This window comes from Protopterus annectens, chromosome 10.part0, assembly GCF_019279795.1.
Source record: "Protopterus annectens isolate FY-2018-M chromosome 10.part0, PAN1.0, whole genome shotgun sequence".
Classification (NCBI taxonomy): domain Eukaryota; kingdom Metazoa; phylum Chordata; order Ceratodontiformes; family Protopteridae; genus Protopterus; species Protopterus annectens.
Window position 1 is genome coordinate 61,024,506 of NC_056744.1, and position 25,565 is coordinate 61,050,070.

General features: G+C 38.6%; 1 protein-coding gene across 1 annotated transcript in view; it reads right to left on the minus strand.

The window, feature by feature from the left end:
• Window positions 1–24,537, minus strand: part of MYH10 (myosin heavy chain 10) — a 2,709,460-nt gene extending 2,684,923 nt beyond the window's left edge. The window contains exons 1-2 of the mRNA XM_044086713.1: window positions 24,268–24,537; window positions 3,950–4,329 (exon numbers count right to left, since the gene is read on the minus strand). Coding sequence (XP_043942648.1) covers window positions 3,950–4,294 — 345 coding nt within the window. The 5' untranslated portion in view covers window positions 4,295–4,329; window positions 24,268–24,537. The remainder of the gene's footprint in view (window positions 1–3,949; window positions 4,330–24,267) is intronic.
• Window positions 24,538–25,565: the final 1,028 nt, after the last annotated feature.

Here is a 25,565-nt window from a genome sequence, read left to right on the forward strand (position 1 = left end):
TACTAAATACAGAAAATGGTGCCATGAAAGCCTTTTGTTAAAGAAACAAAGATTACCCTCAGGGGCTCATAACAATAACAGCAGAAACACACAGACACACAGACACACAGACACACAGACACACAGACACACAGACACACAGACACACCTAGAAAGCTAAACAGCAACAAAAGCCTGTGAAGGTCCAAAAACAGATTAAAAATCTATGCAGTAAAAATACACCATGAACCATGGCTATCAGGTTGAAGTGCCATTACCGATAACATCATGCAAATTAAATCAGTCATTCCACAGTTTGCCTGTATTTTCCCTTTCCATGTTCAGATGCCTCATGACTAGCTGCGCTATTACCATTCGTTCAGTGTTGGCCAGGTGTTAGCTACTCAGAATTTAGCCATTAAATCTTGAAACCTCCTCAACACTGCCTCTTGAAAACTACAATGCAACATAGTTTATTCAAGTATCACATAATCTGCATGCAAACATGAAGCAATTGTCATTAAGCACAGCATTCCTTAAGAATGCAATGATGTATCAAATCTGGAACAAAATGTCCATAAAATTTAAACGATGGCCCTCACATATTTTCTTACTAGACAGGTATGTCATGTCCAAAATAAGGGTTTTCCAAAGTAAAGGTTAGAGCATCTGACATTTTGCTCTAACCACTCAAAACATTCACCAGAAGCCTTTTCTATTCAGTTTTACCAAACGCATAAATGGCAGTTTGCAAACAGACGTGTTGCTTTGGCAGACTAAATGCAAAAACTTATCTGAAAATAAACAAATTTTGAATAGGTCATTGCATCAGTGTTGAACTGGGAAGAGGCTAGGTTTTCAGCTATATTCAGAAACATTTACCCCATATAAGTTTACATTGAACAACACGATGACGCACAACAGTGGGTATTGCTGCATTTTTTTTTTTAACTAGAAATCCCTACAATGTTTTTTTTTTCCAACCAAGTCTCACTTTGCATACAATATATAAATCCTGTAAACTCAGGACAGGTCGAGGAGTTAATGAAGTAAAAATGTATGCAAATATTATATAGCCACAGGAAGCTCATATTATGCAAAACAGTTATTCTGTAGTTACGATACAAAATGTTATGGCACTAAAGATGCAAGTAAAATAGTCATAAGTTTAACACAATGTTAAAAACTAAAGTTCTGCTAATAACTAAACACATACTCATTTCTGTAGGCAAAAACTATTCTAATTCACTACAGTAGTAGTTCATCAGTAGGCCAGATGTCCCAAATGTGCTTTCTCCCAGACAAAACTGGCACACAGCTGGACTCCATATTTGAAAACCTGGCTCCAGGTTCTTGTACAGCTTGAGTGCGTGGTTTTGTAGTGTACTTAAGCCTTAAATGCAGTGAAAGGGACAAATTATTAGAAATCCAACTTTACATACAGAAAGCAAAACATCCAAATTTAGAGTCAAAGACTACTATTAAAAGCACCCCAAGAGGGTGGCCATGGTGGTGCAGCGGTTAGTGTTGCCACCTCACAGCAACAGGTTCTCAGGTTCGATCCTCGGCTGGGATGCCTTCTGTGCAGAGTCTGCATGTCCTCCCTGTGGTCGTGTGGGTTTCTTCCGGGTGCTCCAGTTTCCTCCCACATCCCAAAGACATGCTGTAGGTGGATTGGACACTCTAAAATTGGCCCTAGGTGCGAGTGTGTGCGCCTTTTGTGGAAGGCTGGGCGCCGGGCTGGCAACTCAACACTGTAAAACTCCACTGTCAATCATGAGCAGACAGGCGATCCACTGTGGCAACCCCTAACCGGGGGGGGGGGATTATTAAAAAAACAAACACTCCAAGCAAGAAAAAAACAAACACTCCAAGCAAGAAAATGAGCCTAAGCTATAAAAACAAAGACACCTGACATCACCAAAGAATAAGGCACAATAGAAACGTTAAAGCCAGAAGAGAAGTTTCCACTCAGCCAGTGACCATCCTTTCCCATTTTAGGATAGTAGCTCAGACAACAGTGATATCTGGTCAAAAAAAAAAAAAAACCTAGGCCATGAAGAACAGAACTACAAAACCTATCCAAGACTCTCCCACAACTGGCAGAGTGGAATTCAATTCATTCTATCAAGAGAAAATTCCACACTTTACAGGGCCCACCAATGGAGAAACACTACAAGCCTAAAGTCATTTCAGCAAATATAAATCTGTTATGCACATCATACAAAATAAACAAAGCACAAAGTATTATGGAAAATGATTGCCCCAGACAGCTTTAGAAGATATGCAAGTGGCATGTATATATCAATACTTTGCATCACCAACTCAGAAAAAAAGAGGACCCAAAGTTTCAGTAAGATTACAGATTGCTTCCCCACCAACTACTAATGGACCTACGGGAAAAAAAGCGCTGGATTCTAACAGGAGCACTAAAACCTACATTTTCCATCCCTGAAAGTTCTTGAAAACAACGCAATACACAAACTTCCTCCAGTTTTGCAAATACTCTTAAATGTGGTCATATCCACACGGACAACATCCATTCTATCATCTAAGCAAATGACATCTATTTAGAAGACTGTCAAAATGCAAGGACACTGCTTAGATAAAAACTATAAAAAACAAAGTTCAAATCAGACTAGAGGTGCATTGCGGGGGGGAGCCCCAATAGTGACCCAGCCACCAGGGTTACATCAATGAACTAGGCTGTTAAAAAAAGGGGTGGTCAAGAGCTACAGACACAATTTTGCTAGCTTGCCTTTCTGAAGAGAAACTCCCTGGCTCGGGACTACTCCAGTGGAGATTTAACAAGCTTTAAGTCTGGGAACATACTAGATGAGGTTAATCAACTTCCAAATTGACATTACATACTGGGTACAACATACCAAACAAGCCTCCCGATGCCCTCAGAAACAGCAGTGCATAGTTATCCTGATATCCTCTCTGCCCAATCCCTAGTGCTTCCACCGAAAAACTTACCAGTTGTAGAGTTTAGGCCAAGGAAAAGCTCATATGTTCAGTAGCAGATGCTACAAAACTGGAAAGTTCATGGATCTCCCTCACAACTTCTCAAACAATGGCCAACTACAAAGCAACATATTCATGAAGAGCTCTTTATGAATATGTTGCCAATCCCCCCCCCCCCATGTGCTCACCATCACCTTTGTTTGCAAACCAAAAGCTCTCCTATTTTACAGATTCACATTCATTCCTATTGGGCAAAAGGTAGAGAGGCAGTTACTGTACAGCAATAAATCTTTCCATGGCCTAACCCCTCTGTAATGTGGGACCCAAGTTACCACTAAGGCTACTATGCCTTCCCATGCAAGTGTACACGTGTGTGTGTGTGTGTGTGTGTGTATCAGTGAAAGCAACTACTAAGTTAACTGTGAAGCTGCATGCTTGCCCCAGAGTCAAATCCATGTCTAATGCCTATCAAAAGAAGAGCTATGTGGTACCTTATGACCTGTACTGCCCACTCATACAGGACTGGCAATGCCCACCCTCCCCACACCAGTCCAGTTCCAACAAAATGAATCAAACTTCATTACCAGAGTCCTAGTCCGAGGTTTATCCCTTCATGCCAAGGAGGCTGGCTAGGACGTAAATCTTGGCATAGCATATCAACATTCAGCTCTAACAAGTTTTCTATGTTGAGGAAACATGATAAAACAGCAAATGCCATAGTCAGTAGAAAATACAACCTGAAGAATGAACTCAAACAGTTCAGGAAAAAAAAGCCAAAAGTAAATTCAACTCTCTAAATGCACAACTGCAGTTTACAAGAAAAAGGCTTAAACTTCAAGCTAGTGAGGGGTCTGTTGTCCACAGCTGTCATTCCTGAAGTTGAAGTGGACAGACTGGCCATGCAGAACCAAAAACAGAAATATAAAAAAATATTTTCTCTATTACAGCACTGTGTTCAATGCATTTCATATTCATCCCAAAAACAAAATTATAAGTAACTTACATATATAAGTCCAGAATAATATCGATCTTTCAAATTATGCAACACAGAAGCTTCATTCAAGCAGGTTAACTCCGCCATATCTTCTACTTTGGAGAATTTGGGTGGATTCATTTTCTGAATGTCATCTTTGTTAACCAATGCCTTCTTGCCATTCTCTGCCAACTCAACTAATACTTCATCGCCACGCTCTTCCTTAATGCAAGCTGCCTCAAAGCCATGGCGCTCAGATGGAACCCAAACAAGCTTCTTAGCAGTCCAATCTGCCTGGGTAGCAGGGTTATAAACAACTGCCCTATCCACAAAAAGGTACCTTTCTGGATCTTCCTGACTGGCTCTCTGTGCCATCCTGAATTGAGGGAAGCACTGCTAGGAAACAAAACCTGAAAGAAAAAAAAAAATAATTAAGTTCATTATGTTTTTTATTTTGGCAAAATGGAGATAAAATTATGATCCGAACACTGAAACACACCACCATGATTCATATGACAGAACAAGACTACGCAAAAATATTCCACTTTTTCTGAGATGTCAAAATCTAAGACAGATAACTTCAGGTCCTAATCAAATAGAACCAATCAATTCTGATACAATGTAAACACTAGTAAGCAGGACAATGCTGTAGTGTTATGTAAACTACTTTCTCCTCCCATTTAACTTACTGATTGTTGTGTAGAGTTATAACTTAGTGTGGAGAAACTGGTATGATTTTTTTTCGAAGTAGTCATTTAAAATTCATTTAAAATGACCCATCAAAATATTGCTGCAAATGTCATCTAATGTCATATCCTAAAAAAAATAAATAAATAATTCTGGATCTAACTTGGTGTCATTATTCAGGTGGAGTTCCCTAGATAGTACATGAGCTCAGAATAAGGTAGGAAGTTAGAATTAAGTCATAAGTTTAGTATTTGAGGCGGATGCAGGTTGCCCAGTTCTTATAACTTTGTGCAACAGCCGGTTAACTGTGAGGAATTTTACTACGAAACTTTTCAGGGATGTCATCTTGGGGTCACTGTACAACCAGAGAGAGCGTGCTGTTGCACAAGACTGTTTTGTAAGTGTTTCTCAGTTATTCGACCGGCACTTGCGAACAGCTTCTGCTTCGGGCGCCACGCGGCAAGAAAGACTGAGGAAGATGGCGTCAGCTGATGCCTTTATACCCGCAAAAACTGCAGCTATGACGTCGGGTGAAGTGCGACACCAGCCGAAGCCCGACCCAGACTTTGGAATCCGGCCGACCGAAGGGCTGCCTGACGACAGGACTACCCATTTGTAAGGACTGCAGATGCATCCTTGAAGGACATCCACAAAACTTGCCGTCATAACTCATACAGCAGTAGTCCACAGCTTGTAAGTTAGAAATCTGCAACTTTTTTAATACAAGTTAGCAATTTTCTAGTGATTTCCCTCTTGTATACAGCTTCCGCTAGTCATTAGCGGACCGGAGTTCCACTGTGGCGACCCCGAACCAGGAAAAGCCAAAAGATACAACATACGGCTTCCTCTAGTACCACCTCTTACTTTTGGTCTCCCACCCATGTTTTTTAAGTTATCTCCTGCTTTTTCGTTTTGTTATGTGGAGTTGACTGGAGAGTCCTTCTGCAGTAGGTCAGTGCTAGTGGTGAGAAAACAGGATAGAATAAAAATAGTTGCCAGAGGTTACTTTGAAGTTTGCAAGGGAGAAGTATCTTGAATGCGAGGTCTAAATTACCTACGCATTTTTTTTTCATGTGGTGAAACATGCGTGATGCACAGGTAACTAGCAATCAGACTAGTCAGTGTTGCCTGCCCTCTTTTACACTTCTCCAATATTTCCTACTAATTGAGGTTAACAATGGAATGTTACAAGACAATCTACAGTTACGGCCATACTGCTACAAACTACTTGTGCAACCATTTGAGTTAGTTAAAACAGTTTCCACTGCCAATTTCAATGGGGAATTTGAACACCAAACAAAAACCACCACCTTGCAGCCAGAATACAGAGTAGCTTGTGGTTTCAAAAATAACCACTGTGCCAGAGGAAATGGTGGTTGTAAACAATACCAGCAATACTCAAGTACTTCAACCCCTCACTTTGAGGTACCCATTTATAAACACATATATAATGATAAAAACAAACTTAATTATGAAGTCCCCAAAAATTAAATCACTTCTACCCGATATGATTAACCCCATTACAATGTATATGATTAACCCCATTACAATGTATAGCGAATTTCAGAATTTAAATAAATACATCAACTGAAGAAAAAAACTAAACAGCAGAGTTTAGTATATACAGACCCAAACCACCAGACATCACAGCAGCACTCATTCTTATAATCAGCTGCTGTCAAAACTAGAACCAGCCTTTTTTCTACAAGAGAACACATTACGCTACAGTTCAACAAAACTATTAAAATGTCATCTCTGAGAAAATACTCATAACAAAATTGTAAATGCTGCACATGGCTTCATTCCTGACAGTGTGTCAGGACACCATTATCAGTACTACAACATACTTATGGGTCTGCTTTGACTCATCGAATTAACGTTCCAGCCAAACTCAGTTTTGCAAAACTACAGTTCACCAAGGTTGTTGTTGGAGATGACGGTACAGTGGAGATAACGGAATTTTCCCTTTTCCTCCACTGTAGTACGATCTGAGTTAGTATATATTAGTAGCAGGCACAGGGGGGCTTGCACCCCCCCCTGCATAATTTAGTGTATTTTTTTTTTTTTTATTACTTCGGTGAACTATAGTTTCACTAAAGTGCATTTCTGGAGAACTGTAGTTTCACGAAACCAGAGAAGCAAAACTGAGCTTCGCTGAAACATGAATTTGATGGGTCAAAGTAATATAAATACAAACATTACATAGATATATACATAACAGAGATATATCTCTCAGAGATATATATATATATATATATATATATATATATATATATATATATATATATATATATACACACACACACACACACACACACACACACTCATTCCACTTCTAAATCTTGAAAGCTCAATCGTGAAATTCAAAATAAAGAGTCCATAATCTTGAAAGTTCAAAATAATGAAAACTCAAAATACTGAATTTCATAATATCGAACATATCGAAAAAAAACTACAGAATACTAACCCTTACTATACTCCACCAGACGTACATAGAGAAACAAATACAAGACAGAGCATATTAGTGTACTCAAAGTATTAGCGGGGGGGCAAGCACCCCTGCAACCCCCATGTGGGAGGCTGCACCCCCCACACCCCTGCTACTCCAAGATCACACTTTACTACACGAACAGGAGTTATGTTGTTGTATAGCAAATTAAAAGGGAACATGACTAAGGTTACAACAGGCAGTCATGAAGCACGTAATGGCATGTTTGCCATTTTCCTCTGTAGAGAGTGCGATCTTAGAGTTTATATATTTACGTAGCAGGGGGTGTGGGGGATGCAAAGGGGCTTGCTTCCTGCTTATAGTTGGAGAAGAGTAATAGGTTTTGTTATGTAGTTGCGTTTAAATATTCTAAGTGTTGGCGTGCATAGCACATCTTGACTTGGCAATATTTGCCCACTCTTTCTTAGAAAAGCGCTCCAAATCTGTCAGACTGCAAAGGTATATCTTGTGCACAGCCCTCTTCAGGTCACCCCACAGATTTGCTATTATTGGATGTAGGTTAGGGCTCTGTTTGGGCCATTCCAAAACATTAATTTTCTTCTGGTAAAGCCATTATTTTGTTGATTTGGATGTATGCTTTGGGTCATAGTCATGTTGAAAGTTGAAATTCCTCAATCTTCAGCTTTCTAGCAGATGCCTGAAGGATTTGGGCCAAAAGTGACTGGTATTTGCAACTGTTCATAAATTCCCTCCACCTTGACAAAAGCCCCAGTTCCAGATGAAGAAAAGCAACCCCAAAGAATGATACTGCCACCACCATGCTTCACTGTGGAGATAGCGTTCTTTTGGTGATGCAAAGTGCTGTTTTTGCACCAAACGTACCTTTTGAAATTGTGGCCAAGAAGTTCAACCTTGGTCTCAAACCAGAACACATTTCCCACAAGCTTTTGGGAGACTATGTATTGTTTTGCAAATTTTAACTGGGCCAGGATGTTTTTCTGTGTAAGAAAAGGCTCATCTTATTTGGGGTTAATCAGAATCTCTAAACTGATGGCAGGTGTGTACCCAAGATAATGTAAGTAAATCAAAAGATGCTTCAGCAAAGTATTAGTTTAAGGGTGTGCACACTTCGGCAACCAGCATATTGTACTTTTATTTTTTTTTTATATTTTTCCCCTAACAGATTTGTTGGTTTTTCAATTTAACTGTACAGATTATAGGTCACATTAAAGGTGGGAAAAGTTTTGAATTTATTTATTGTGGTCTCATTTTTACATATCACAAAAACCTGGCATTTTAACAGGGTATATATATATATGTATATATATATATATATATATATATATAGATATATATAGATATATATATATATATATTATATAGATGCAGTGGATATAATCACACACACTATATATCATATATAATACACGACTCACCAACTAACCTCATCCTTCTCTGACACTACACCCTCTACTTCTGCACCTCCTCTCATGTCATCCCCACCCTCCAATACCCTCTCCTCTGAAACACCACCTTTTTCTATAAAACCCATACCCATATCTACCATAAAAAACTTCAGAAACTGAAACCATGCTCCACTGCCCCTGATAACATTCCCTCATACTATAGCAGCCAAAGCCATTGCATTCCCCATCAGTATTCTAATCAATCGCTCTATCCATGAAAGAGATGTACCCCAACTTTGGAAAAAGGCTTTAGTCATATCCTTGCACAAAAGGAGGGAACAACAACAATATCACAACCTTCCATCCAATCGCCATCCTAACCCCCATCTCTAAACGTCTTGAAAAATGTATCCATCTACAACTCCCATCCTATCTTATAGACAATCACTTACCAACTCCCACACAACATGGATTTAGACCCAGTCACAGCACTATGGACTGCCCTTCTTTCCTTAATAGAAATAGTGAATAAACACCATGACTCTGGCTGTACTGTATCTACTCTCCTACTTGATCTCTCCAAGGCCTTAGATATCATCTCTTACAACCTTCACCTTGCTAAACTCTCTAAACTAAACCTATCCCTTTCCTCTCTCAACTGGTTCACCAGTTACCTCTCAGACAACAAGCAATCAAATGGAAAAAAAGCCACCTCCTCATTCCTCAACACCCCCAATGGTGTTCCCCAGGGATCCATACTGGGTCCCCTCCTCTTCAATATATCCATAAATGATTTCCACCACTCAATCCCCAACACAAATCTTCTCCAATACGCAGATAATTCGACTATAATCTGTTCTGCCACCTCCATCCCCACACTCTTAAAGCTAACTAAGATGCATTCTCTACCACTGAACAATGGATGATAGATAAATCACCTAGCACTCAATGCCTTACAAACCAAACTAATGGTATTTACCCCCCCTCTAAAACCACCACTATAGACAAGCTCATTCTCCATCACCAGCCAGATCACCACATCTCTTGAATTGGTATCGGAGGCCAAACTATTAGGCGTCCACATTCACGACCAGCTTAAATTCAATTCCCACCTACAAATAAACATTAAAAAATCCACCAAAAGCTTGGCATGTTCTACCTCCATAATCGCTACCTCACTCCTTCTACTAAGTTCATTCTCTCTCTACCACATTTCTCATCCCTTCTCTCTTTTACAGTGCCCCACTCCTAACAAACCTACAATCCTCTCAAGACAAAACTCTCCTCTTGCTATAATAAAACTGCCAAATTTGCCACAAGCCTTCTATTCATCACGGTGTATCCTTTCACAAAGTTGGTTAGAACTGCCCAATTATCTCACCTACACTCAACTTATTCAGCACACAAACTCATTTTCAACCCCTCCCTCTGTCCGTCCCTTTCCTCAACCTTTAAAATGCACCTCAGAAAGACTCTAAGATATAGCGATCAAAACCTAATAGAACTGTATAAACCCACTCGTCCACTGGTAGAAGTCTCCTATCCTTTGCACTTTCACATCTATGGAACTCCCTACCACCATCCGTATCACCACAACCTCTCTTCCTTTTACTCACATCTAATATCTGTGGGAATACTCCTGCTCCCACCCCACATAATCTCTTCTCCTCTCTACACCTGTGCTAACTCTTACTTCAGTCTCCTAATTCATATATTGGCTTTGGCTTAGCAGGTACTAAGTCATTAGCAAATAACTACTTAGAATTCACAACTTGTACTAGTTCACTTCAGAAATGTTCTCTCTAAACGCAATGTTTTTATTAGTATATGTAAAAAAAAAACAGCCCAGCAAATCAGGACCCGAAAGCCAGCAGCAAAATTAATCCAATGGATAGTACAAATTGTAGCGGTAGCCAGATAATTTTGGAGCAATAGCAATCTTTATTAAAACAAACCAATAGACCAAGCGCTTTCACCCGAATAGTATTGGGCTTTTTCAAGGACAAATATGTGAGCACTGTTGTGCACATCTTTAAATAAATGCAATTCATGTCACATGGTAAAATTAACTTGTAATTGTATCCTACATTTCCCAAAGAAACAGTTCACTAAATAACTAAACTAAAAAAATTAAGCAGTATATTAATCCTTCTTTGGAGGCTAAATCTATATATAAACATATGTAAACTTCCAATCAATATACTAACAAACATACCATTAAAAAGGGGGTGATATAAACCTTCTAACAGTAAAAATTAATTTAAAAATAGAACACATAAAGAGCTTTGAATTTAAGTCCCCTGCTATAATAAATAAGTTCAAAATTTCAATTAATTGTAATAAAATTTATAACTGTGCTAAATAGAGTAAAATATTCCTTCCCAAGTTCTATAAAATAAATTTGTTAGGAATTCAATCCCTAAAACCTTCACAGTTTCCTGAACAATAAAAGAAGCAAATACAATAAAATTAATAAAAAATAGGCTCACAAGTACCAATAACAGATGAAAAGGGGGGGGGGAATGTACGTCTAACTCCCTGTGTTGCAACAGCATATAAAGTGAGGGGGATAAACAAAAATATAAGCGTGCTTTTCTTAGCTTTAAGACACTCATGATGTTGATACTATCATTCAAACTGGGAAACTTGTTGGGAGTTCAGCTTCAATTGCCAATATAGTTCACGATACTCTAACCTCGTTTCCCAGTTACCACCTCTGATTTCTTGTGTTACTTGCTCTAATACAAAAAAGTTTACATCGTTTTTTCACATGTTAAGGAGTGTTTATAAAAGGCATTGCTTTCCTTCTGTTTAATAACATCACTGAAATGCTCATAGACCCTTCTCTATAAAAACTATCACAGGTTTTACATATCCCTAAATATACTACCCCCTTTGTACCACAATTATAGTATTTCTTGGAAATAAAATTTCCTAGAGGGGATGTTAATCCGTTCCTGATTAATCATGGCATGGCATTACTTACACTTGCCACATGAGTATGTACCAAATTTCTTTTTGTTTTTGTCAATCTCTAAAGTATATTTAGTTTCAAAAATTTCCTTCAAGTTCTTATTTCTTTTCCTAACAAAGTGTGGTCGCTCTGAAACAAAAATTTTTGTTTCTTCGTGGAAACTAAGAATGGGCCAATATTTGGATACAATACCCTCAATCTCTTCAGAATTCCTATTAAAAGTGTAAATAAAACTGCTTTTACCATCCATTGTTTTCTCATGGTTATTCTGTGTCAAGTTAGAAAAACCTGTCCCTAACAATGGGGGGTACAACATGTCCCTTTTTTGACTAATCGCACCAGGTCTTCAAACAGCTTATCTGGATAGCCTTTCTCTAAGAAAAAACCTTTTAGAATCTGCACTTCTTCGATGAAATCTTTTAGTGTACTACACATTCGAGAAGCCCGAATCAACTGTCCCTTAATACCCCTCTTTTGGAAGTATGGATGCCCACTATTATAATGGAGGTATGTGTTGGAGAATGAACTCTTTGGATTGAAAACATTGGTTATCATAATCTTTAACAATGGTTACATCCAAATAGTGTAATTTGTTCTTATCGAGGTTATGTGTAAATTTCAAAAATGATGTTGTATTGTTAATGTAATACAAGAGTTCAAAAAAGCTCTCCTCACTACCCCTCCAAAAAATAGTAATCCAAAAACCTTCTATAATGTAAAATATCATGGTGCCACTTACTAGAAAAAACAAATTTCTTTTCCCAAAAGTATAGCACAATATTTGCATATAAGGAGGGACATGAGGCCCCCCCATTGCCACACCTTTTCTCCGACGATAAAATTCCCCATTGAAATGAATGAAATTCTTCTCAAGGACAATTTCCATAAGCTCTAATATAAGATTAATAGTTGTAGCGGTTTGGTCATATTGAATAGTGTCAATAAATTTGGCCAGAAGTTCTGTGATGCTACCTGATCCCGATACTATTGATCTAAACTTGAGTGGTTCCAAAGTCTTGTGTGTCTTAGGAATACCAAAAATGTGCGCAATTTTTGGTTTATCCACATACAAGTAGTTATAAAGTTGTTCATTTACAACATTCTGTAAAAGATGATCGAAAAGTTGGTAATTAATTTTAGCATAAACAATATTTATTTCATTTCTGGATACTAGTTCATATTGATCCATGTCCTGTAACATATTATGTATGTGGGCCTCGTAATCCGCTTTATACATCAAGACTGTTCCACCCCCCTTGTCAGGTTTCATAACCCTGCACCCCTCCTGTCTTGATCAACTCAACCTCGTTGTCACTTAAATTATTAGGGGTATTAGTGTGTTTTTGTCATTCCATTCTCCTGATGTCCCTTCCAACCAGCTCTTCAAAAACTTTCAGGATTGGGTGCATGGGTGGATTAAAGGTACCTTTCCTTGTTAATTCATTGGTAGTGCTCTTTTGTCCTTTAAAAGAATATATTCAAGTTCAGTTGTCTCATAAATAATTTTAAATCAATCAAAATGGTCAGGTGTAAAGACAGGTTTAAAAGGGACATATTGGAAACCTTTTAAAAACAGGTCAAAAAATTCTTGAGTAAGTTCCATGTCAGTAAAATTATGAATCGTAAAGTTGTTACTTCTATAAACAATCTGTTTTGCTTCCATTAATGGGGTCTCAAAAACCAAAGGTACAAGACTTATTTGTGAGGTTGGTTCAAGTTGTTGCGTTGATATCTCTGCTCCCTCCCCCCTGGGGGGGGATACTGAAAATCCCATACGGATTGTTTTCTACCCTTCTCCGCAATCCTTTCACTTCGCCTTAAGGCTTCCGGGCCTAAATTCACTTGATTGTCCTGAATACTACTTTCATTTTCATTAAAAAAAAAATAATACATTTTCAACATTGTTGGAGCCCCAATTCCTAATGTTAGGCAAAGGGAAAGCTCTACCCTCACGGTATTCAATTAAATCCCATTCTAACTTCCTAATTTTACGGTTCAGTACTCTTACACAATGTTGGTCAACCTCATCAAGTGTTCTATCATATTCCCTTTTAGTGCTTAAAAATCATCACCAGTCAGCCTGCTGTTCAATACATTTAATTCATTCAACAACTTGTCTGCCTTCTTTTCATAATCCATGATCATACAATTTAGCATTTCTAAGCCTGCTTTGTTAAATATTTCACATAATTGATCATGCAACATTGAACCCGACTGCACATTGTTCGGGAACTTAAACTGTAAACCTTTAGGTACACGTTGTACATGTAAACATTCCCTCAGATAGTCTATTTCTAGTTGATTATTTTTTTTATACATGTACAGTTTGTCTGTGAAGTCACAAAATAGATGTTCAATATTTGTATCAAGGTCTTTGTTCACTGTATCCGATTTAAAAAGGAAAGGTTTAGTGGTCCATGCACCAAAATCAAAACTCCTCGCCTCGGGGTTGCTCGAGTTAGTGCTAGAAGTCTTAGTTCTAGATTGGACCATCTGTCCATTTGAACAAGGATTATTACCCGACCCATTCGTGGTCACATTATTGTTAGAATGAGATGCCCCAGCAATAGCGCATCTCGTTGGTCTGTCAACCAAAAGCATTTGGTTGCATGGAATCTCTCTATCTGGGACGGTGTTCTGTTTGTTAATAGTGTTAGACAATTGTGTGAGCATGCTCAGAATCTGATTGAATTCACCACGAGTGACTGGCGTATCTACGTCATCTCTCAGAAGTGTAGGCGTTTCCGCTAAACTGCCGGGTTCCGTTCCTTCTGCCATGGCTAAAATAAATCCACAACTTGAAAAGAAGCAACTATTATTTTTTTATTGGTTTATTTCAGTTGCATCTTTGAGTTATTAGTATATGTACTTACGGTAACCTAAAACTGATTGTAATTTTTTTTGGGAGCTTTTCTCCCCAGGACTCAATTAAAAATGGGTTCTTCTTGGCCCAATGGACTATCCTGGTAAGCCAACTGCAAATAAATATACATACATTTATATAGTTCCACAAAAAAGCAGCAAACAGGCCAGGAACAGCTGCCCAGAAGAGCCAACTACTCGATAAGGACAACCACGGAAAAAAGAACACCTCCAACAACGAACTCCACTTGCACCTTTTATTTTAACACCACAGAAATGTTAAAACGTTTTCGACCATGCAACTTCATCAAATGAAAACAATCAATGTGTCCCTGCTATTTATACACAGATGATTGATAAATTGATGTAATAATTGAATAATTAGCCAAAAAACTTGCTTTTTGAAAAAGAAACCACTGCTTAATACTGGTTTTAACTACCAGGTAAATGTGAAAAATATATTAAAACAGCATGCTGTATCTTGTAATGAAAACCAAGAACCCAGGTTTACAATATAAGTCACAAAGGACTAAATATATAATACCAATAAATGTATTAAATCACAATAGACAGAAAAATGTTACATTCATACCTTAAATGCAAATATTACACCATCTTACAATAAAGAATTAAAAATATATAAAATTAATGAATATAGGTGTACGTTACTATAAATGAATCCTATAAAAATTCACATTCAATACCCATTAAAAATCAAAATGTTTAAAAATTGTTAGAAAAATTTAGTTGTTTTAAATACATGGACCTAATCGAAGTATGTCAAATCCTACAACTGGTCTGCCCTTAATTTTAAATAGGGCATAATAGAAATAGAATCGTTCAGGCCTGGATATTTATTGGCTTGCAACAAAATCTGCCAATGCGTTTCCCTATGGGAAAGACGTGCTGCCCAATGGCCTCCCCTAATACATTTAGTGACTGCTTCCAGCACAAAAAACTTAAAAAATGCAGACTCACATACGACTACATGTCTGTAAAGTGCATTGGTAGTGCATTGTTTCTGTATTTCGTAAAGATGCTCATAAATACATAGTTGCCTTTCTGTCTCACCGACATAGAATGCTTGGCAACATGTACAGATAACCAAGTAAACTATGCCAGTAGAATTACAATTGTAAAAATGATGGGAACAAATCCTCCTACTCCTGCTCTCCAGATAAATATATTCCTGGTTTATAACATGTTTGCACTGGGAACACCTGTCACAGCGGAACGTACCTTTCCTACGCTGGTCAATAGTACTATGGTTGGTATTCTGTTCCAATATCCTCTTGATGTTGAGACCCCTTCTATATACAAACTTGCAGGTCAGGTCTTTTAAATTATTCAAATCGGTAAAATCCACAAGGATTTTAATTCCTTTTGAATAATATCTCTAATGTCCCCCACATCAAGACTGTGTCCTGTAACAAAAACCTGGTTAGAACCAAGTGGGGTAAGAGAACTATAGGTAGAGTCTACGTTGTTCACTGTTTTTTTCATACCTAAAATGGGACTAAATCTGGAACCCCTGGCTGACTGAACCTCTTCCCGTACTGAATTGATCAATGCAATAGGGTATCCCCTGGCTAAAAAGAGGGACGCAAGCTTATCGCCCTCTTTTTGAAACTTAAATTCATCCGAAGTCATAAGGGAAACCCGGACAAATTGACCCTCGAGTATGGACCTCTTCTGAAAATTAGGGTGCGAACTGTTGTAGTGTAGGTAACTTAGAAAAACTCGGTTTCCTGTATACACATGAACTGAAGCAGTCAACTTCCTTAAACAAGGTGACATCTAAGTAATTGACCTGGTCTGTTGATATATTGTATGTAAACTGTAAAAAAGTTGTAGAATGTAAATAGGTGACAAAATCATCAATACACTGCCTCGGACCTGTCCAGAAGATACATATGTCGTCCAAAAACCTGGTGTAATGTATCCAATACTTAGAAAATTCACAATTAAGGACGAACTTGTTCTCCCATACTGCCAAAATCATGTCGGCATAAGTGGGGGCACAATTTGCTCCCATGGAGACACCCGATATCTGCTGGAAATATTCTCCACAAAAGTAGATGTAGTTGTTGTTCAGGACCAAATCCAACAGTTCTAGAATCAAATGGACATCGTTGTTACTAACCCCCTTACACTCCCAGAGGGACTCCTCCATCCATTTCAGACCTACCTTGTGTGGAATCACAGAAAACAGATCCACCACATCAATGGTGACAAAAATTAGGTCGGACCTGTATAGATCATTAGTTGTGCCCCGTAAAAATTGCCAAGAATCCTTGAGTAACTGGTCCTGTCTCCCCCATAGCAGTTGCAATTTCCAATCCAAGAATTTGGAAAGGTTGTGAGTTTTAGAACCCTGAGCAGCTACTATGGGTCTAAGGGGGGGGGGGGTCGTGCATGTTTTTATGAATTTTGGGCACACCAAAAACAGTGGGTATTCTGGGGTATTCTGGGGTGGGGGTTGTCCAGATATGAGTAGAGTTCAAATTCAATAATTTCTTGGTCCAAGAGATCTTTGACAGCCAGGTCAATTTTTTTATATGAGATGTGCACCTCATTAAGTGAAGCAGTGGTATATTTTTTGGTGTCCTGTAATAAACTGTACATTTTGGCTTCATACAGTATTTGATCCATAATGACAGTACCGCCACCTTTGTCAGGTTCCATAACTCTCACCGATGGGTTATTACTTAGTTCGGTCAGCAGAGAATTTTCAGCCCGATTGAGATTAGAAACAGGTTGGGTCTTCCTCTTACTACTACGTATCTGTTGCTCAATCCTGTTTTCCAAGTTTTTTAATTGTAAGTGTAATGGGGGATTGTAAGTGCTTGATTTCCTAAGCATAAGACCCTGCCCCCTGTTGGTAGACCCAAACAGGTTCTGTAGATTCAATTTACGTATAAAAAGTTTTACGTCCAGAATAGTGTTAACTAGATCACTACCCCTGCTGGGGACAAATTTAAAGCCCTTAGTAAACAGAGAAAACCATGTCTCAGTGATAACAACGTTACTGTAGTTGTATATATGATAACCATTCAAAGTATGCATAGAATAATCACCAATAACAGTAACCTCAATAAGCCCTGAATTTACCAATCCTGCTTGTTGTTCCTCCTCCACCCTCTGGTTTGCACCCCTCCCACCTGGCAGGGGGGGGGGGGGTCGAGGTCCCAAAAAATGTTGATCCATCTGTTGGTTGTATGATTGTTTGCAGAGGCGCTCTGATCTCCTGGGCAGAAAATCATCAGCTGCCTCATCAACAGAATGGAAAGGTGGGTGGGGGGGGGGGGGGAGAAGAAAAAGGCTCTTGAACAGAAGACTGGAGTTCATGGGCACCTGTAAAATCCCTTGGGGCCTGTGGAGGTAGAAACCCACCCCTGACCTGGGGTGGATTAGGGTATTGCCTACCTTCCTGATATTCCTTAATGTCTCTGTTCAACTTCCCGTATTTACGTTTCATTACAATGTCACATTGTTTGTCTATTTGTTTTCTTAAATCATAATATTTTTGCTTCTCAACATCAATAGTAAACATAAAGTCAGAGGTTACATTTTCATTTAACTTAGTAATGTCCTTTTGTAAATTTCAATGTCATTTCTCTTAATAATGGCTTTTACAATGCCAAACCCGCATTCAAACACTTGAATCAAGTCAGTATGAAATTCACTCCCAGATACAACATGGTTAGGATATTTGTGAACCCTTAATCCTTTAGGGACAATATGTTTTTGAAGACATTCTTTTAAATACAGATTGTCAAGTTCGAGAATTTTGTACCTGTATAAAGCATGTTCAAGTTTCTGCATGCTATCAGAAAAGGAAGAAGTCCCCTCCACGTTGCTATCGTTGTGCTCAATAAACTGAAAAATGGGTTTACGGTTCACCCATTCATTGAAAGTAGAAGCAGGAGGTATAACAAACCCCTGATCTTTAGGGCTAAAAGCGTTGGAAGCTGCCTCACCAGAGTCCCGAAGCAACGCTGGAGTGTTTAAAAAGTTACTGGTTTCCATACGATCTGATGTATTCAAAGAGCGTCCCTGTCCGTTCGGACCATCCCGTGAAGCAGAAACCACAGACTTCGTGGAAAGCAGCTTTAAAATTTCCCGTTGTTCAACAAGAAGAGCTTGAACACCATGACCCAACGGAGTAAGTAGCTGAACTAATAAAGTGAGTTGTCCCGATAGTTGGCTGGAATCAGTAGAATTAAACTGTATTCCTTCCTCCACAGTAGCGCCGAGAGCTGAAGCACCAGAGCCTGCCATCATAACAAACCAAGCCAAAAAAAAGACAAAGTTACAAAGTTCCACAAAAAAGCAGCAACCAGGCCAGGAACAGCTGCCCAGAAGAGCCAACTACTCGATAAGGACAACCACGGCAAAAAAAAATCTATCTATCTATATATATATATCTATAGAGAGAGAGATCCATCTATACACATTTATCAATATACATCAATATATATATATATATATATATATATATATATATATATATATATATATACACACACACACACATACACACATATATATACACACACACATACATACATATATGACGTGTGCACACACAATGACAAGGGGAGAGTGGACTACACACAATGGAAGAAACAGGGCTAAGAGTATCTAAGGAGATTGAAAGAATGAGGTGTCAAGAGAATGGCCGAGGGGTAGAGGAGACAGGAGGAGACACCTACTACAAGCAAATTAAATTTTTTCAAGCAAGCTCGAATGAGCGGCCAGAATCTGCAGCAGAAAGGAATGCAAAATAATCCAAGATTACACAAGATACCAAGAAGGAGCCACGAAGCAACTGTAAGATGCAGGATGTCGACTGCACACATCCAGCTGAGAAAGCAGGCAAAGAGAACCCTTCTTCCAGACATCAAGCTGTGGTATGTCACTACATGTCTAAGTGGACAACATCCAAAAGGTGACAGGGAGAAACACCCATTTTAAAATACTGCACTATCATATAATGTTGTGCATACTTCTATATCCTCTTACCTCAGTACTTCTGAAAGAGACAGAAGGGTGAACATATTTGTAAAAAAGGGTGGGACTGGGGACATGTGTCAAGCACTGGAGATGTGCAAATCACTTCCAACTCTTGTTTACTGCTTTCATAAGCCAACATTCCTATAGTCCCGTCCCCACCATTCTGTTTTACAGTTCTGTCCCACCTAACTAGGGCCGTCATGCACTAAAGTCAGACAGCTGTTACCACAGCAATACAGAGGTTCAATGCCATGCTTCTAACACTTTGAGGGAATGCAGCCATAAAACTAAGTACACCTGCAGATGCATTTAACATAACCCTTTACACATAGCTGGAGTGTTGAAGATACCCATGGACCTCACAAAAGATTATAGCTGTAACAAATTAAAATTTTAAATTCTACACGAGTCGCAGGTTAACCAACCTGAAATATGTAATCAGGGACTCAAAATGTAAAAATAAAATCAGTAAAATAAGAACCACACACAGCTCTAGAATTGTTTTTTCCAATTTTACATAACATTTTAAACTGAAAGATATCTCTGCGCCATTTCTTGCTAACATAGAAGCTTCTGTATGAAACAAACAAGTATACACTCAGAATTGCAACCATGATACGGTCACATTGTAACAGACTCAACTACAACCAAGGTTCTCCACATCTCCAAGAAAACTAACGAGCATTCCTTCCAGTTCGGTTAAAATGTCTAAAAGATAAGCTCTGATACCATAATGGCTGGTACAGAGAATCCACGGCAGCACTCAATTGGGAACAGGTCAGCTACCCAATGTCAGATGTAGAGGATTTCAAATGCAAATCTTGGGGGGAAGCAAGTCTGAACAAGAATAATGATTTAGTTGCCATGACAGCAGTAAACACCAGCTGATCATCTCACACATGGATAAGTAGCAAGAAGTTTCATAATGAATGCTTTCATTCAGTCTTAAGCAGACGTCCATCTCTAAAACAGCTCTGGCCTTCAAAGGAAATAGAAAGTAATGCATACATATATGTCTGCTATTTAGAAAACAGTAACAAGCCTGTAGTGCAAGATAAAAACAGTACAATTCAATTTATTACAGTATGTCAATCTGTTTTTTTTTTTTTTGTCCATATCATTAACTTTAACAGCAAGTACCACACAACTCATCACTCAACCCAATCAAAAGCTTTCCACATCACCCCCAATAAAAAAGCAGTAATGACTAGTGTCCCATAGTCACGTCAAAACCTTTCAGATCTCTCCAGGAATTGTTTAGCGGTTGTAACCAGTTAGAAACTGAATGGAAATCCAAGTTGAAAAATTCAATCCCCAACTTCACTTTGCTACTATTACACACACTGCAAAATGAATCAAAAACTTAAAATCAGTGGCATAACAGCCTGGCACCTGGCAATACACTTCAGTTTAAACCAGATGAAGACTTGGGTCTAAATACACAAGATTATATTATCCAGATGAGTGGTCAACTACTTTAGCCAACATTTACCATTTTAAAAGATGGTATTATCAAACTTGAAAGAAATAATATGCACATTTTAATAATTTACACTTTAAAATCTCTTGCATGTTAACATTTTACATAACTGCATCATATTTCAAAAGACCAAACCCCACACTACAGTACTGATAAATCAAGTATCACAAATACTAAGATTTAAAAGCATTCTACAAACTAAATTATAAAAAATGTCACAGTGTACTGTGTTAAACATACACAATTTAGTTATATTGCAGTGGTCATTTTGCTTCTGAAAACTTGTAATCTAAACATTTTAAGCAAAAATGCAGTGCCTTTAAGACATGGATGATGAAAATGGAGATTAACACTGGAAATCTGTGTCACTCGGAGAGTCCTGTGGAGTACAAAATGCCTAACATTCCTAGCTAGAACAGCAAACAGCAGGATCAGTCCTATAAAAATGCTAAACCTTGGTTAAAACAAAATTTGCCAGAACTAAAAAATCTGAACTGCTATTTCTGTACTCATTTAAAACATAAGCTTTGCATATTTAAATATGGTTTGGTTTCACAAAGTCAGAAGCTAAACTGTTTACAGGCAAACACCTCTCAACATGCAGGCCTTGAAAATGTGTTACAAAGACGCTTTAAAAATAGGTACAGTACATCCAGGATTATTAACTCGAGAAGGTGAGAAGAGAATGTGTACTGGACATACATACATTTTCTGTAACAAATTAAGTCAATAAAATGACATTAACTACAGTAACAGCATGTAAAGCCACTAACTTTTTCCAAAAATCACCAATTTAGAAGGGACAAAGCAACATTTTTATGCTTTCCTTTTAATGTTCACTCCAACATTACCTAAATTGTTCATTTCTTACCTTCCCTTAAATCTCACCCATCCTCCTTAGACATTATTCTGCAAGTTCTGTCCCCAGAAATTCTATTTATTTCTAGGTACTCTGGCCCTTTTCTGGTCTCCTCTCCTGTTCTTTTATCTCATTTACATTATTGAACAGTACTTCAATTACATTAGGCTTAGACTTTGATTTCCATTTTGGTACCTGCTGGAGTCTGGACAGAACATTTAGAGCCAATATTTGCATCATCCCCACATACCTCTCAACATCTTAGAGCAAGAAAGCTGAGCAAAGCCATAAACAATGGGGAGGGTCAACCGACCAAATGTAAGAACACGTGTTAAGTATTGCTCTTACAAACTTAGAAAATGGACAGAATAACGGGTTTTGCATTCGCATGTTTTCTAAAGGGTACGAAGTCTGAAACTCAAATACCAGTTATTTTATGACTTTGACCCTCAATGATTTGCAAGAAACAGATCAAAAACATGACAGAAAAATCTAGACAACCTGCGAAAATCTGTACAGTTGAGAGGTACGACCGGGGACAGTTTCACTGCACACATCTGGACGAAATTCTGGCCACCAAATTAGCAAGAACTTTGAATGATGAATAGCTCATAACTCTTCCCACTTCCAAGAGGATTGTGGGAAACCACTCAGAAACGCAACTGTAACAAAAAGATGCTAAGAATAAACGCGCATTTAAGACATACAGCTGTACATTTTAATGATATTAAAATATAAAGCAATTAGCTTAGTTTCTGATAAAAGAAATCTGTATTATGTTGGTCATTTTGTTTAAATTATTAGTGCCACCAGTATGACGGTTATATTGTCGAGATTGCTCATTTACACACAGCCCCGAATTAGTGTACATTGGTGCCAGTCTTGGGTATGTTTAAAAAACAATATGAAGGAATACATCAAACCCGAAAATAAGACTGCAACTTCAAAAATACGTACGTAACTTATGTGAATGATAATCAAGCCACACAAAATTAAGTACAGGTACCGTCGCGCGCACACACAATGTCAGTGTGCCAATTCTGCCTTTCTCCACACGTATATAATACGGAGGTAAACAGATATTTTCATTCAATTAACACCACGGTTCATAACTCATTTACTGAAAAATCACAGTAGAGAGTCCGAAAGAGGAACACACTTTCAGAATGGATAATCTTCAGACTTCACATGTCATACAGTGAAGGAATCTTTACACAGCTCTGCTTTAACAGTTTAGTAAAGTATTCTAGCTTGGAAAATATGGGAATTTAGAAGTATTAAAGCTTGAATTTGTCAACAAAAAAAAATCGCAGCACCATGCTTAAATCACAGCAGAAGTACGCAAGGAATAGAGGAAACAAGAAATGTGGGCGTCATACCCATCAAAACGTCCCCGATTTTGACAGATACTTCTCCGCTGCCTCATATTTGTTTTGCAATTCCTAACATATCTGCCATGTGTCTCTCGTTTTTTTTTTCTTTTGGTTTTCTGGTAATCATTGAGAATAACTGTCAATAATGACAGGCTTTCTTTAAAAAAAAAAGTTAAAAAATAATACTGTCCCTCATGGGCCCCTGTCTCCAAATCACGAGCAAAAAAGTTGGCAACTGCAACGTACGTATTGTTATACTGTAACCATACACTGCCACATATTTTACTTAAAAGTTAACACATTGGGTGTGCAAAACATTTGAACTGCAACAGAGTTGCATGGAGAATTTTCTCTCTAAAGCGTAAACGTGTGAAGATCTATTCCCTACGCAGCAGTATGAAAAGAGCAGCCCAGAGGTTCACTTTCAGATCCCTAGGATAAAGGTTTTCAGAGTTCTACATCGGGTTTCAACTGCAAACTAAAAGTTCAGCTATGCACCTTAAAACAGGGTGAGGAAAAAATACAAGAACTACACAAGAAAACAAGACACCCAAGAGCACTCAAATCTCTGCAGTTCCAAATAACGTAAGACAGTCAAGTTAAACATAGTTTAGATTACCGTTTTCCTACCCATTTCTACCCTTACAACCTACATCCTACTGTTTAACCAATTAGCGGGGGAGGACAACAAAGATGGCTGGCTATTATTCGTCATAAAACTAATGGAAGGATATACTTTAAACGCAGAGACAGACAACAGTCATCTGAAGCGGCTGTAACTTGAACAGGTTGCCATTACACAGTGGCTTTTGTTTTCCCCGTGTGCATTAAGAACCGCTGCTGTATTTCCCAGGGCTGCCTGTGGAGACCCGCCCAGCCCATAGCTCCATATAACGGTCCCCACCGTAACGTTGCTATCCAAGGAAAGCACGACTTCTGGACGTGTTTCAGCAACAAATTAGCCACCTTCCCACCACAACTGGCGCCAAGATCACCATAACCAACTTCTCCAACCCCCTTGGCTCAAACTATAGCTTAGGAAACATTTAGTCCCCTTTGCCTCTTCAGACACAAAATGTAGTCAGTGGCCAGAATGGCAAACAATATAATAACAATAAAACAAAATAAACTTACAAGACTAATTCAAACCATACTAATAATTTTATGTTTAAAATTGTAATATTATTCTGTAGTCTGTGGCTACTCAAAGAAGTCAGAGGTTACCACAATGTAATCACAAACCTGGGGGCGTGAAAGGCTTCCAATAATCCGCTATGACTGTAGAACTATCACGCGTCGCTTTTCGTCCTTCTCAGACTTCTTTTACTGCTCTCCTCCAGCCCCACACAAATTATTCTCCCTGTTTCCTCTCGCTGACCCTTCAGCACCACAAGAGACAACCCACCTCCCGGCTCCGCCTTGACTAAACCCTCTAAACAGGGGCACTCGAGACCCACAACCTACATCGTCTTGACAACCCCCTCTGAAACTCTGCTCTGCTATTGGTTTTGGATGGCCTCAATCAGAAAAAAATCTCCCGAGTAGTTGGTTCGCGAAGCCGTCAGTTAGGTAGAGTTGCTCTGTCTAGCACTGGACCGCTTCTCCCAAGGTAATTTGAACATGCCGGCTGGCATCCCTATTGTGTGCGGGATACCCCCATCTCCCGTGGCCTCTAAACTGTGGCGTAGGTTGTGCAGTTTGATTAACATTAAAAGGGACAGCGTGTGAATTCTAGTTTATAATGTTTGGAATTATGTTGGAGCTTCACTTAATTTGGCCATCCTTCTCTTAGTCCACATCACATTGTGTCGGCATTATGGATGTATATTTTATTCCGCGCGAGCAATTTAAAAAAATATTACTGGCGGGTCTTTGCTAATGAATGAAGACCACCCCCATTTTTCTACATTTGGTAGGTGACATAATGCTTTGTACATTTACTGAGGCCCCTTCAGGCCCAGTTTGTCAAAGTCTGAATCGAGATTATAGACTACTGTTGTATTAAAAGTGAGAGTGGGATCATGTTTTCTGATGAAAACCATGACGTGAGATAAACATGGCAAACAGAATTTGAAGAAGCGGTTTGCTCAGGTCACTATTGCCAAAGTTTCGACAGCGCGTTAAACGTGAACCCCCCCCCCCCCGTTATTACGTAACGTGAACTTTGTAGGGGCACTTGTTGTTAAGAAAAACTTATGATCACTGGGCACACTGCTATGACTTATAAAAGTGAAGGTTAAATAGCCCACGGACGTTCTTTCTAATCTTAAAGTATATGAAAGGTACCAGTTGAAAACCCTCGACATGAAGACTGGATAAATACGTGCATGTTAAACATTAAATTATTTATATGAAATTGCATTAAGTAAAACTTTTTCGATGGAATCATCAGCTGATTTTATTTAAGAAAGAATTCCAGAAGAATGTCTGTTGTAAAAGAAGTGCATGGACTATGGTTCCTTTCAGCTTTAGCAGCACTAAGTGACCCGCAAGGCAGGAGTGCAGACAACAATATCTGATTTGTACATCGACCTGTCGTA